The following is a 15767-nucleotide window of genomic DNA, read 5'->3' as shown; positions in this document are numbered from 1 at the left end:
TATATATATATATATACACTGTAAAAAATTAAATATTAATTTTAACTTAATAACGTTTAGTGGACTATCTGAGACATGCAAAATGTTTTAAATTAACATTTTTGTGTTTATTTTAACATTTTTGCACGTTTCAGAAAATCCACTAAACGTTTTTAGATTAAAATCAACATTTTATTTTTTACAGAAAGTCCACGTAAACGTATTTAAGTTAAAATGAACATTTTATTTTTACAATGTACACACACATACACACACACACACACACACACACACAAAGTTGAATATATGTGTGTGTAACAATTGAACTGAGATTAAAGAGACTCTACATTGGACGTTTTCCAGCAAGGATACAGTATAACACAGTGAATCATTACATTCTTATTGTTTGCCAACGTTAAACAAGAATAAAATGATTCACTATGTTACACTGTATTCTTGCTAAAAAATGCCCATTGATAGAAATGGATATTAACTTACTTTTTTACATAACCTTGAAATTACAATATTTATATTCTAGAATGGCTAGTAATACAAATATTATTACTAAAAGAGAAAGAAAAGCAATAGATAATATGATTACTATTCTTATGATCAATTCGACTTATGACTAAAGTCTCGGAGATCCCGTCAAATAGAGGGATACTTGTAATATCTCAAGCGTCAAACATTGCTTAGAATATTTTCTGGTGTCTTTATAATTTTCATTACAGTACATTTCGAAACGACGTTAACTTGCATAAATTCACATGACAAACGTCACAGACAAATAATTAAATAAAGGGCCTAATAATGGAGACATGAATAATATATTCCTTGGTGAGAATATGAGACGAGTCGAATCGTCTTATCGTGAAGATTAAATGAAAAGCTAATTACTAGCTGAACAGTTCGAAGTTGGTAGCAGTCGAGAGTAAAAATAAAACGAAACTTCTTGTTCGTGGATTAACTTCGAGCAAGTTTTCATCGAAACTTGATTTACTTTTACGAATTATAATATATAATCGAGATTCTGATCTTGGGATTTCATTAATTCCGGAGTTAACAAATAATGATTGACAGGATCGATAGATGATCTGATTGTTACAGCCATTCTCGTAGAATCGCGCGAATAAATAACCACTATCGTTGTGGTTATCGATAAAATAAAAGTCGTATCGTCTCGTGTCGATTGAAAATAACTAGCACCGATGATCAATCAATCGTTTGCCCCGGGTAAACATTCGGAGAGCACCGATGTAATAGGAATAGCACTCGATCGATCTTGTTGCTGCTCGAACGATTCGAGGTTATAAATATTCGCCCGATATTCTACCGGCCGGAAAAGTCGGGTAAATAAAAGCGTGTTGCAATCCCGACATCATTATTTCGTTTGCCGAGATCAATCAACCGCGTGTAACTGTAATGTATACAAAATTGCGACACTTTGTATTTTATTCGTATAATTTCAATTTATTTATTTATTCTTTTTGAGAAGTATTTTAAATATTTTTTTTTATTTCATTTTGTTTAAAAAGAGGTATTATTATAAAACGTAATCGCGCGGGAAAGAATTCATGATTTTCACGCGCTTGTCCAGACTAATTTAGCGCAACGTTACACCGAAATATTGCACTGTCACGCTGCACCAGAGTATTTTCACGAATAATGAGTGTGATTAGAACAAACGCGGATAAACTACGTAATTGGATCGCCCGCAAGCTTATTAAGATCATTTCGACAGTTAAAGTAGCGGTAACTCGATAACGATCACGTTTGCGCGAAGTAATGCAGATTAATTTATCCGGGTTTAAGCTTTCATGCTTGTTAACATACGTTCCGTAGCTTAACATTCGCCATTGTTTTACAACTCATACGCGTCGCTAAGCTGATTCGCCAGCTGCGAAACGCACTAGCTGGTTGCGTGCGACGTGTGGAATAATGTAATAACATAGAGTGTTGATAGAGAAAATATTTAAATATTCAAGAATATTCCGATGTATATGTGTGAAAAGCCCTAATGGACATATTCCTTCGTTATTTCATGCTTTAATGAAAAAGTATGGAACGCCTTTAATAATAAATTATGCGACTCTACTACTATATAGTTAGTGTTAATATATCAGAAAGGAAATGTCAAATTCTAGGAACATTAATAATGCGTTTTAAATTTATTTCAGTAACCTTTACTGAATTCTGTAAATTCATGGATATTGAAATTTGATTTGACTGATGATTATATTTAAAAATTTGTCATTTTGATAAAAAAACATCAACTAATTTGATTCCTTATAATTTATTAGAGATACATTACGCTGTTTCGAGAAGCTCTTTTTATCTTTTACGTAAAAATTTCTTCAAATTTACAATATATACGCCAAAGATATTTCACTTGGTAGCGTATTTCGAACGAAACTTTATTTTTTCTACGGCCGCTGCTAGCCTGAATGTTTATTAATGCTTTTTCTTTCTTATCACTCGTTGTATAATAATGAGTTGCGATATAATAATACGATATAATAATGCGCCGCGACTTGACTCGCACGCGAGATAAAAACTGATGTACGTAGAATGAAATTAAAACAAAAGTGCTCTTCAGAGGAATAATTAATTTTACTGCGAGCTAGCGTAATTAATACCAATTTCGCTAATAGATCGTTCCTCCTGGGAAAGCCTCCTGAGTTCTATTCGTCGCATGCTTCAACGATTTCTTCGTAATACGATTAAAGCGATCTGCGGAAATTATAAAGAAAGCCGCACGCTACACGAATACACGCGAACACTTCGCTCCGTTCTCGTCATACCTTCTTTTACATTCGTGACAAAACGTGACGGCTGCGCATAATACATGCTCATGAATACAAATAAATTTTACAGTATCGAGATATTCAAACGTACAGGATACCCCAGAATTATCGCTCATTCTTTAACGAAGTACATGTGAAATTCATTCTCTTCGTCGTACAAAGCTTCTTTTTGTAACATCAAGAAGTTACATGAAACAATGTATGAAATGCGACACACAAGACGTACCCACAAAATTATAAAAGTATAATTATGTCCATGGAATATGAAATCGATGAAGGTCTGTTCGCATGCGATACGCAAGATCCTGCCAACCGTTTCCGACAGGCCTGCAATTAGTTTTACCCGAATCCTCGAATTCTCGAACCACACTCGAGCGTGCAACGTGGGCACACGCAACCGCGTACGCCTGTGCATGCCGTGCGGTAAGCTCCGCGTGCACACAAAAGCGCGTGTTTCGCACACATAAACGGGCAATACGTATACCCACACGCGCATGTATATGTACGTACATACCCGGCTGATACAACACGGGTAAGGTAGCTTGTCAGACAGGTATTATATGCCGCGGTCGTGGTTGTCGTCGGGTTAAACTACATCGTGACTCCCCGGCTGCTCTTTCCTCTTCCACTCTTTGTCTTTTCCCATATCTCTCTCTCTTCTCTCTCTCTCTCTCTTCCTTTCCATCTTTTTCTGCCCATCCTTTTCTCGTATGTTCTTCGTGCTTTTCCCCTCTTCTTTCCTCTACGTTACCAAAGGTCCACTTTATGATCGTTCCCTCGAAGGCGGTCGAATCGAGTAGCTGTTTTTCACCGTTGGATCCCCTCGCGAAGTAAGGATAAATGAAGGGCTATTATGTGAAAAGAGCCAAACGCTTCCACGTCAAAACTGAGAAATGGACTTTCAAAGTTTTCTAAAGGAAAAAATGTGCTCTCTCTGCTGTGACGGTAATTTGTAGAATTCTAATGTAAAGTTTAATCTACTTAATAAACGACTGTCTTGAAATATAAGTGCCTTAAGGGGATCCTAAAGCCGCCTGTATTATCGACTAAATTATATAATTTTTGTATAACAAATACTTTTTTCTTTTTCACAGATTCGAAAATCCTTTTCCAGGATTAAAGTACACGCATTAATACGCGTTTGTGGAGTTTATGCCGAGAACGACCAAAAATTTCAAAATTGATATATTTTTTACCATTTCTTAATGTAACATGGCGTCTCAAGCTGTCAAGTCATGACAACATTTGCTTGGTACGAAAGTTTTGCAACCTGTACTTACGAAATAGTGATCCACAAATACGTAGTTTGCACGAACAAATAACGTCGAGTTCTTAGAATTAGACTTAGACGCTTTATCGCGACGAATTTGTTATATGAAAATTGACACGAACGTGCGACTGAATGTATCATAGGTTGCGTGAGATATTGGTGTGGTATATAAAGATAGTATATAAAGATAGGTATATAAAGATATGTCGATGCGCTGGAAAAATAGCGACATCTAGTGACTTCGTCGGATTTCGAGCTTCGCTTTAGAATCCCCTTAAGCTCGAAGTAGATAAAACCTACGTACCTTTTATATAAAAACAGCATCGAAAGCGTGTATTTATGCGTACGTTTTCAACAGCTGTTTTTGTTGCTTCAAATTTACGCACGAGGAAACAAATAGATGAATAATGCACGAATACATCCGGTAAAGTTATTTTTAATTATAAATTCTAACGGTGATCATACCGAAAGATAAACGAGAAGAAATGTTTATAGAGCATGCAATGCATTAAATAACATCAAGTTATATTTTCTGAAATGATATTTCATTTGAGCTGATGCATTATTACAATCTCAGAAACGTCTGTGAGATTGTTTTTTTTTTTTGTTGCTTTGTTCGACATCGAAATGGCGAACAAACGATGTGGTGAAGCTAGACGCGAAATGGAGTTCCTAAATGACCGTTCATAATGGCAGATTAGGAAGTCTATAAATTCGTCGAATTCCCAATTGAATGGCCGACCAATCTGTCGGAGCCTCTGCCATCCATCCAAGTTTTATTACTTTCGTCGTTCGCTGCTGATATCCTGCTGCTACATCCTTTCACCTCCCGTTCTCCGCTCTCCACTCCGCTCCTCTCGCATCCCCATAACTCTTCAATCGCCCTTCACCCCTTTTTCTCTCTCTTTCTCTCGTTCAGCTCGCCTCGTCTTCTTCTACCTCTTTTCATCTCCTTGTTATTCCTCTTCTCTTTACTCTTTAGCCGGTTCCATCTTTGACTCCCGGCGAGATACAAGAAAAAGATGAGAGAGAGAGAGGGGGGGGGGGAGAGAAAAAAGAGAGAAAGAGAGCTCTACCAGCGTGTTATGTCGGTGAGAGAAATAAAACATCAACGAAATCTCGAGCACGTCTGTTCTGGTTTCGTGGCTGCTGCCTCTTCGCGCCGCTTTACTTTATAGCAAATTTATCCGCTCTGCCTTCCACTTCCGTTCCTTCGAGACTTCTCACCTCCGTCGTAATCGTGATCATATTTATAAATGTAATAGTCGCGTGACGAGAAAATCTTAATAATACATATAATATATGAATAGCTACCGTAAATCTCGGAAACTTTGAGAAAAACATTTACAGTTTTATTTTACAGAAACGTGCATTTTTATAATTAAACGGGAAAAACAGGATTTCATCATCTATCTTTTCTCTTGAAGCTTAATTCGTCAGAAGCTTTTTATCACCAGTCTTTAATTAAAAAGGAGTTTTCCCTGATATTTTCGTTGAGGAAGAATCGATTTCACATCGATTAAAGTGTCATCAATGGCATTCGATGATTTCGGATGCCACTGAAGTTCGCGATGCGAACAAATCTCGTGTATTTCCATGATATGTCAAATGTAAATTGCGAATTTGCCAATTCGCATCCTTCCTTCGTAAGATCCATATCTCGTGCTCCGCATTATTGCGCTAACGAGACGACACGTCGTCGATCCGCTCATAATAGGCACATTAAGATCCCCCTCTGAGAAATTTTCCTGGGAAGCGAGCGATTAAAAAGACGGGCGATTTCTTTCGCGTGTACGTTTACGCGAGCCACGCGTCCTCGGTAATTACATAAGGCATTCGACACGCGTGGATAAGCAAACGAAGTCAAACGAGTTATATTTGCAGGTTGCACGCGCGACAACAACTCGCGCCGCTCGCCCTCCTCGATCGGCCACCATTTGTATCTCCCGCTTTATAAACGCGGCGCGTTAATAATTCCGCGAAGCTAACAGGTTAATCTCTAGCAATAAATGTCATATGCGCAAATGTGTAATTATGCGTGCATGCGCGTGTCCCCCCCCCGCCGATAACTCGTATCGCGATAACACGCATTATCGTTGCGTGTAGCTTCCACACTGTGGACATAATCACCCTCAAATTGAGAAAAGATCTTTTTTTTTTATCCAATTTTTATTTTATCTAATTTTAATTTAATATTTTTAATATTTTTTAATATTACGATTTAATATTTTTATTTTAATTCTAATTAATATTTTAATATTAACCTTTTATTATCAATTTTTTTAAGCATTTGATGAAGAAATTAAAAAGAAAGAATGAAAATTAAAAATCGCTTTATTTTTTCAAATTTAGTACGAAAATATAATGTTTATAATTTAATTTTGAAACCCATTATTTTACTTCCGTATTTTGACTTTTTAATGTTAGATACAGGATGAAAAAGTTATTGAAGTATTCATATCCATTAAGGATCTTGATTCGTGTAATATCTCATGAGCACGTTCTGGACATCTTGTACAGAAAAGCATTACACGAGATTGTGAGGAGGCTACACGAACGAGCCACTAATACAATTACAAGTACCACCGTGAGCGAGGTGTGTATCGTAAAGGCGTCTATCTCCCATCGGACCTGGTTTTGTCGATGTCAGGGTAGTTTAGTTGGATCACAGAGACGTTGATGAAAGGATGCTTGTCAGAGACGCGACCGGGGCGGGCACGGAGCAGGAGACGGGATAGGAAGGATGAGAGAAGTGAGAAGCGAGGGGAGAGAGAAAGAGAGAAGTTTCTCTCATGGAGGGAAGCTAGAGTTATACAGCTTGTTATCGATCTTTGGAACATCTCTCGCTTCACCTCGACGGAATCCTGCTCTTGCTCCTTAGGTCTTCTCTTCCTCCTTCTTTTACAATCTGCTCTTCCTATCTCATCTATTGGATGTCGCTTTTTCTCAGTTGAAGGCTCTTTATGAATTTGGAGTATCTACTCGTTTATAAAAATTGAGTGATAAATATTATCATAAAAATGCATTTGTGAACTTTAACCTTTACAGTTCTCTTGATACTTTCTATTTACAGTTTTATTTACTCGAGGTTTAATTTATCAAAATTCTTTAATATATTAGATAAATTTGCATTTAAGAAAAGATGACAGGTTATTATATTGAGTTGCATAAATAATAACTGTTTCTATTGTTATGAAATGAATGATATATTTTTAGATATAATATTTATTTTAATCAATGGATAGTTTCCGTTATTTTCTATGATTGTATTTCATTTTTCTATGAAATTAAGTACGCTCGACTGTAAAATAATCCTGGTTTTGAAATGAAAATGTCACGGAAGCATTTTTTAACGACATCTATATTCAATTTTTTTCCAAGATTAAGATGATTTTATAACGCACGAAATAGATGGTAGTTAGGAATTATATCCGAAGAATATGAAAGATAGTTAAGAATTTCCCAATTGAACTTTAATTTTTGTTGGTAGATTTTTTACGTGGAATCTGGCATCATCTTGATGGAATTATTACCTTCCTATTGACCAGGTATTTTTCTGGCAGTATCTCTTTTAATTTCTCTAATTGCAAGCAATAACAAGCGATAATTGTCTCGTTCGGTTTTAAAAGTTCATAATAGATTACATCCTTAGAGATCAATTTAACATAATACAATCTTCTTTTGTAATTCTGTTTTTGGTGCCAGTAGTAATCCTTCATTTAGATACCATAATATCTTTTTTGTGTTACGTTGTCATAGGAGACCTATTTCTCATCTCCTGTGACCATACCGTCTAGAAAACATTTCCTTTTTTTTACGAGAAAGTAACGAAATGCAGGCCAGTAATCTAGCCAAATATCTCGAGAACTTTTTTTATTTGAAAACAAGAGTCGTTTACCGGTATATTTAACCTCATAAAAAGATAAAATGCATAGAAAAAAATACTTACATAATAAAAACTATACCGTATTGATTCGAATAAATATTATATTTAAAAGTCTGTCTTTTATTTCATAACAATAAAATAGTTATCGTTTGTGCATCAATTCGATATTATTCACGTTTATTGGATCATACGGCACAACTGATATCGACATGCATTGTTAAAGAATTTTATACAATAAGTTGAATGTCGGAAGACATCGGGAAGAAAAGACGCAATTCTGTGATGCGTATCTTTTTCCACTTCTTCCATCTAAGGATCTTGAATACATCTCGATTTTGAAAGACCTCCGCCGTCGAGACTGCGAGCTCTCTGAAGCCGAAAGAAAATCCACTTATTTCCAGACTGATCTCAGTCGATGTTGTCTCCGGGCGCCACAGGTAACCGCCATTCGGCGAGGACAAATAACGCTGCCCCGTGATTTCACGTTTCGCCTGGCAGCTGCATCGCTTCGTTCCGCTTCGCTCTGCTTTGCGAACTTTATCGAGCGCGCGATATCGTCAGTGTATCATCTGACCGCATCGCAACTATTAATCCCTTCCACACACGCATGCATACACATTACACACTCACACGTATACATATTACACACGCACGCACTCACAGTCAGAGAGATATATATATATTTGTAATATTATTTTTAAAATATTTAAAATAAAATTTATAAATGTTCCATATTATTTGAAAATATCTAGTATTAAATTTAACTTTTGTTTTATTTGAATTTTATTTTTGGTTAAATTTTGAGTTAAAATATTCATCTGATAAAACGATTGCCACACTAAAAAATTATCGTGTTTGTAATTCGGCGATTAGACGGCTAGCAGATATTGTAAATAACATGTCGAAAAACCACTCTGACGTTTCTTTTATCTATTTGCGTTTGTCAAGCAGCGCTTGTCGACGATTTTTCTCCACTAAAATGCTAATCCGTCAAAATCGGGTTTGACATGAAATGTGCACGCTCTCTCTCAAAGTTTAATGCTTCCCTCGGTACATTGATGAACGAGACACCTGCCTCACTCGAGTACCGGAAGAGACTTCCGTGACGAGTTTTCGGTGGAAAAATCCGCGCTGTACCGAAAGCCAATCTCTCGTTTTAGCAACGACCGCGATTGTCGTCATTTGAAGAGCGGCTAACACCAGACGTGATTTCACGTAATAGCTATGAAGCCAAGAGAGAGCTCTCCCCAACATCGAGATATCGCAGTTACAACGATATCGCCCGAGAAGAAATTAACTCGTTTTACGCGGCTACGAAGGCTTTTTTCTTCCTCGTCCTTGTGCGGTTCCCTCCCTGTTTCCTTCGACCGCAAATCTCCCGTTTCGGAAAAGAGCTCCTTTATCGTCCGCCGACTTTCAGGAAGAGGAATCCCAAGTCGACGTCGGCGACGCCTGCGTCTCTTTGCAGCAAACGAGCTACGGACAAATAATAATGCTCGGATGTAACTTCGCGAGCAGCTGCCGTGATCACAATCTCTTCGGGTCGAACCGTGCGATTATTCGTTTACTATGTCACGGAAAATTCTATTAACTGTAGGAGCAGTCGACCGCGAGGCCAAATGTGAAACTTGAAAATGAACTCGTTTAATAGCTATTATTATGTAAGACAGCATCATAAGAGAGACTACATTGTGAGACAAAATATCACGAAAGATGAAAAGACATCAGGTGGTCAATTTTAATTTTTATTCATATCTTGATTATTTTTCCTATTTTGCTTTGTCTTATAGTAAGGTAAATAGCCAAAGGAATGGAGCAAGTATAGATGTAATAAAACTTTTAGTACCTGGAAAAACCTGGAATTTTCAGAGAATTTTTTTTATCTTTAAAAATCAGGGATGAAAGATTATCGGACTTGAAGAATTTTTGGAATTTTAAATTTAAATTCTGTCTTTCTGAAAACATTAGTTTTTGATCTTTTTTTTGATAATGCAAAATGTTTACAATCAGTTAGCAATAAGTATGGCATACACATTTGCGTATATTCACGTACATTTTCGCCACGCAAATTTTTCTTAAAAAATCAAAATGACAGTAGAAAATAATAGAATAGTTTACTGATACTATTTTGTAGTGAGCCTTTTCCCTAAACTATCCTATAAATTTCGTTCTAATTGTAGAAAATGATATAGCCTCGCATTCTACTAATCCCTGTGTTCCATCAATTTCCACTATATTTTTTATTTGAAAGTTTCATGCACTCCAATTTATTTCAAAATTGTATTGAAAGATTCACTAATCTTACCTATAATTTTAAACAAAAATACCTGGAAAATTTAAGATTTGCAGAGAATTTTTTAAAAGATTTCAGTAAAAAAATATTTAACTTGATCTTATTCAAACAATTTTAACGATCCGAAATTTTATCAATAACAATATTTTTTCACTTGAAGCGAAAAAATTATATTTCTTTTTTTAGAATAATGAACCACAACATGGCTCTATCTTTTACTTTTTTGACTCTCAAAGATTTATTCGATTTTATTTTTACATCATATAAATATTTATTTATTATATTATCTATGTGCTACTTAATGTAGCCTCTTGATAACCTTTTTCTATTTTTGGATTTTATCTTCATGTTAATATATTCTTAATTATATTTATATCGTTAATTTATTTTTGCTCTAATATTACCCAAAATGATTCCGTGTGTTTCAAATACGTTCTTTTTATTTATTTATTTATAATAAACTAATTTTACTATATCTATACTTGTTCGTTTCTTTGGTCATTTACTTTACCATATCGCGTTACATAATCGAAAGCATATATAATATAATGTATATATATATATATAGTTTTTCTAATTTACTAATTTTTTAATGTAATAGTTTTGTTCCGAACTTATTAAAAATAATTACTTATTAAAAGTAAAATGTGTATCGATGTGAAATCGAATGTCTCTTCAAATTATTAGAGTGTAATTTGGTCATTTATCCCTCACTCGACCATTGTCAGGGTTCGCATAGAAGTACACATGAAAGAAGAAAAATAAAAGGAAGTAACGTTAGTTTGAGGGGAAACGAGGCTTGGAAATAGATGTGATGAAAAGGCGCATAACGGGGGTGAAATGCACGGATTTATCATCATCCCCTGGTGCTCGCCCATACGTTTATCTTCCACAGCAAATGGGAATGACGTCGATGTGCGAGGGGACGACTCAATCAACCAAAATGCCCCGAGGTTTCTGCCGCGTGGCGAGAAAGAAAGGAAAAGAGGAACAGAGCGAAATGAGGGGGCACGTCGCGGGGTGAAGAAAGGAGCAACGAGACATCTCGTCTCGCTCTCGAGACAGGAGAGAAAAAGAGCGAGACGTGTGTCTGACAGATGGAGGAGAAACACGGTGTCATGTGGCTTTTAGGAACTTCAGTTGCCTTGGAACTTCCGCTGTTTTTATTGTTCTCTTTATGCACGCCTCTATTTTTCCCCCCGGACGCGGCGCGTCACTCGTTCTTTTATTTTCGGTTCTCGATTCACGATCAGAGTCCTCGAAGAGGGAGCCAGCCCACAGATGCAAACGACGAGGCTCGTTTCGGCGATCTTCCACGGACGTTTTCATTCCGGAGATATCTATTTTTAAACGATACCCCATCGGGAGAGAATCACCTTCTAAAGAAAGAGTTAATCCCAGCGATGAAAATAAAGAATTCTTTCTTGTCTATGGACTCAGCTTCATCTCCGGCTACTATTACGCATTTAAAATACTTTTTCTCTCGAATTTAACGGTTTGAAAAGAGCGATCTCTCTTCAGTTTTTTTTTAATTTCATAATTAATACTTTCATTCATGTAAAGAACTGAACAACGTTCTAAGAACAATATTTAGAGGATGTTGGAGCGATGGTCGAATTTGATTGATGTCTATAAAACAATTTTTTTATTCCAAAGCAAAACATTACGTACATCAAGTAAAACATTAAATAAAACGTTACGTACATTTCTTGCTCTGCTGTATTCTATATATCGCGTAAATGCAAGATAATGTACATTCAGATTTACTTTTTTAATTTACTTCACTTGCAAGCTTCAAAATTATAATTTAAAAGTCTCATATGTGTTATATTCTTATACATTATTCAAATGTGGGAAACTACTTTTTGTTTGAATAGATACTTGGAATCATTTATATTTATATCATGTGAAAAAATACCCTACGTGGTAACAGGCAACTATAATTTATCATTTCTTTTTATTTTTCATACAAGTTTGTAGTTTGCGACAGCTATTTGTATTTTTTCTTTTATTTTGGAGGATTTTTTATTCTATACAAGAAAAACAAAAAAAATGGTAAAGTATAAAATGCGCATTTCATCGGTATTGCAGACGATTCTAGCATCCCCTTAACTGTTTCATTGTTTCAAAAGAGCGATCTCCCTTCTTCCTTTTTTTAGCTTTATGATTAATACTTTCACGATGCGAAGCAACATTCTACTTGGTATTCACAATGCTCCCGCATAAAAATATACTACTAGAGCAATAAGTAAATTCGAATAGTGTAATAGTGGTAGAGAAAATTTCATTAAAATTACACTGAAATTTTATTATGAAAATAAGTATTATTGATTAGCATCATATTTCAGAGGATACAATAAAAAGGATACAATAAAAAAAAGTTTCCTTTATGAATTCTAGAACTAATTTTATGCATAAAAGAAACTTTTTTTTATTATAATTTTGTCATGTATCCTCTGAAATATGATGTTAATCAATAATACTTATTTTCATAATAAAATTTCAGTGTAATTTTAATGAAATTTTCTCTACCACTATTACACTATTTGAATTTGCTTATTGCACTGTATTATATATATATTTTTATGCGGGCTCGAGTTTTATTTGTCCTTATCAAACAAGAATGAAATTCTGCGAGCGTCAAATGGAAACGCAACCCAAGAACAACGTTAAAACTATCCCTTTCGCTCACTTGAAGATCACATCGTTCGTTCCCTGAAGCTTTGACATTTGAATCTGGTGTGGCGCCCCGCAGTGCTGATTCGATTTACGCCGACTCTCCCTATTACGCGAACGCGAAAGTAATTTAGCCGCGCACTTTGTATGGAACACGGGAGTTCCGCTGCCGAGAACACCTGCAGCATCACCGTCGAGATCACCTGCGAAACGTCGCGTTTTCTTGCACGTGCACAGGCGAGATATTTTCAATTAGCAGCGCTGATCGCGCAAGAACGAAGAGCCGCGAGGAGGAAAGGAAGGAAACAGACGCGAGTTAACTCGTCGCAGATTGCCACGAAACTTATTACGCGATGAAACTGCTCGAGGGGCCCCCGGGGGTTAAAACCGCCGTATTTTAGGACCGGTTTTTCCTTCGCCGTAGCTTTATGCGTTGTTCCGTCAGCAAAACGATGTACACAGTTGTATTTCTTTATCCAACACGCGAGATTCTCGTCACTTTCTTTTTTCTTCATTTATTTCTCTTACTCGAAACTGAATCGCTCTGAGTGTTACGCTAAGTTGTGACATGCATAAGTTTCTGTTTAATCAGAAATTACTGGTAAATGGCCGCATTCAGCAGAACGTTCATTTTGCTGCCGTTGGAAATTTTCTTTGTTGAGGTAGGACTATTCCTCTAGATTCCTCTAGATCTAAACGCAAAATCCAATCAGAATTCAAAAATTCTCCAATCTTACTTGGAATTTTGAATAAAAATATTTGTAATTTTTAGGGATTTTTTTTACGAGATTTCAGTAAACACTTTGACAGGCCAAAATTATTAGTGTAAAAGACAGTTATGAGACTTGAAGGAATCGCTTCTATCGATCATTATGATCAAGATATCTTCTCTCTGTTGCAGGTGTACTAGTGGTAAATGTTACGTGGAGGGGTAAGACGTACGTTGGAACGTTGCTAGACTGCACGCGTCATGACTGGGCGCCACCACGTTTCTGTGACTCGCCAACCAGCGACTTGGATGCCCGCACTCCTAAGGGTCGTGGTAAGCGCGGTCGCGCCGCGGCCAACTCTACGCCCGGCAACGACCTGAGCAACTTCACGGAGACGAGGAGTTCCGTGCACAGTAAACTGCGCAACGGCGGCAAGGGTCGTCGGGGCGCACAGGGTTCACCTGCGGCTAGTCCGAGCCCAGCGGCATTCGTGCCGCCACGACCGGATCCGGCGGCGAAGCGAAAGTCGCGCGGACCCGAGGAGGAGCAGGACAAGAACAAGCGACGGGCACCGCCACCGACGCCACCCAGCGGTTCACCACCTGCTAGTCCAGTATTGCTCGAATGTCCCGAGCCGAACTGCAGTAAAAAGTACAAACACATTAACGGACTCAAATACCACCAGAGTCACGCGCATGGCTCCGCCGACGACGACGATACCAAGGAAGGTATTACCAGTATGTCGGAAAATGATGAGAGCAATATCGAAGCACCGAGCCCTGCCACGCCAGTGAAGTCACCGGCGGACAAGCCTGAGGGCACGCCGGTGAGAGCGGTGAGTCCACCGGCAGCGGGTCTGCCACCGGAAACGCCACCGCCACCTCCACGAGTCCCATCACCCAGCATAGAACCGCCTACGCCTGTGCTCGCGGACAAGAGTATCGTCAAGCCGGGCGTACTCAGGTTCGGCCAGGACGATCTTCCGGCACCCACTTCTACGGCGCCATCGAGGCAGCAGCAGCAATCTGTGCAGCAGCAACAGCAACAGCAGCAGCAGCAGCAGCAGCAGCAACAACAGAATCAGTCGTCTTTAGGCTCATCGAATCCGCCCCAAAGTCCCAGTCCTCATCCCAGTCAGTCCCCCAGGCCCGTGCCTTCGCCACATCCAAGTACGAATATCCCCCAGCCCCTCAACATCCCGCAACCACCGCAACCGTCTCAAATGCAACAATCGCATCAATCGCAGAATTCTCTTCTGCAACAACCGCAGCCATCGTTGCAGCAAGTCGGCCAACCGCCTCAACAGCAGCTACAACCTGGCGTCAACAATCAGCAGCAACAGCAGCAGCAGCAGCAGCAACAATTGCAGTCATCGGTTCAACAACAGCTGCCGCCAGCGCATCAATTGCAATCGGTGCAGCATCCTTTGTCAGCTCAGTTGGGTCAGCCCGTGCAGGCCCATGTGGTGCAGCCGTCTGGATTACAACAACAGGCCAGTCTACAAAGCATAGCCAGTCAGCACGCGAGTTTGCAGAATCTTGCAAGCCAAGTGTCGCAACAGGCAGCAGGTTTACAGACGGTACCGCCACCGCCAGGTCATCCAGGTCAGGGTGTGCAATCGCATTTGCAACAGTACCCAACTGCGGTGTCGCTGCACGCTGCTGCGGCGAAGATGCCACAGTTCAAGGTGAAACCTACGGCTGCGCTGATGCCGGAGCAGGACAAGAGCAAGACAAGCGCGGATGCACGTGCTCCCAAACCGCAGGGCTACAAGAAAAAGTCGCGAAAATCACCTGGTGGCAGTCCGCACCCATCGCCTCTCGAGGCGCCGATCGTCGATTCGGCGCGCGATGATGTACAAAGCCCGGCCTACTCGGACATATCGGATGACGCAGCGCCAGTGCTCGAAGCCGAACCGGTGGACAAGTCCAAACAGAGTCAGGAAAAAGACAACAAGGCCACGGTGCCAGCGCATCTGCCTGCGCATTTCAGTATGTATCAGTACTATGGTCAGCCGCCTTACCTGGTGTCCAACGTTCCGGACAGCAAACCGGTGGTAGACCAGAAGCCGAGCGATCTTACGCCCAAGCAGGAGATAAAACCGCTCAACATACCGCAGATGCCTTCGATGGCGAGCTTGCAGAGCGTC

At 38.8% G+C, this 15767-nt stretch overlaps 1 protein-coding gene across 1 annotated transcript in view; it reads left to right on the top strand.

Moving 5' to 3' along the window:
- Nucleotides 1-15767, top strand: part of LOC108729324 (zinc finger protein 608-like) — a 26335-nt gene that overhangs the window by 3065 nt on the left and 7503 nt on the right. The window contains exon 2 of the mRNA XM_018458383.1: nucleotides 13810-15764. Coding sequence (XP_018313885.1) covers nucleotides 13810-15764 — 1955 coding nt within the window. The remainder of the gene's footprint in view (nucleotides 1-13809; nucleotides 15765-15767) is intronic.

Source organism: Mycetomoellerius zeteki, unplaced genomic scaffold, assembly GCF_001594055.1.
Source record: "Mycetomoellerius zeteki isolate Tzet28-1 unplaced genomic scaffold, Tzet1.0 scaffold73, whole genome shotgun sequence".
Taxonomy (NCBI): domain Eukaryota; kingdom Metazoa; phylum Arthropoda; class Insecta; order Hymenoptera; family Formicidae; genus Mycetomoellerius; species Mycetomoellerius zeteki.
Note: the sequence above shows the minus strand (reverse complement) of the source record. Positions and strands in the feature narration are given on the sequence as shown.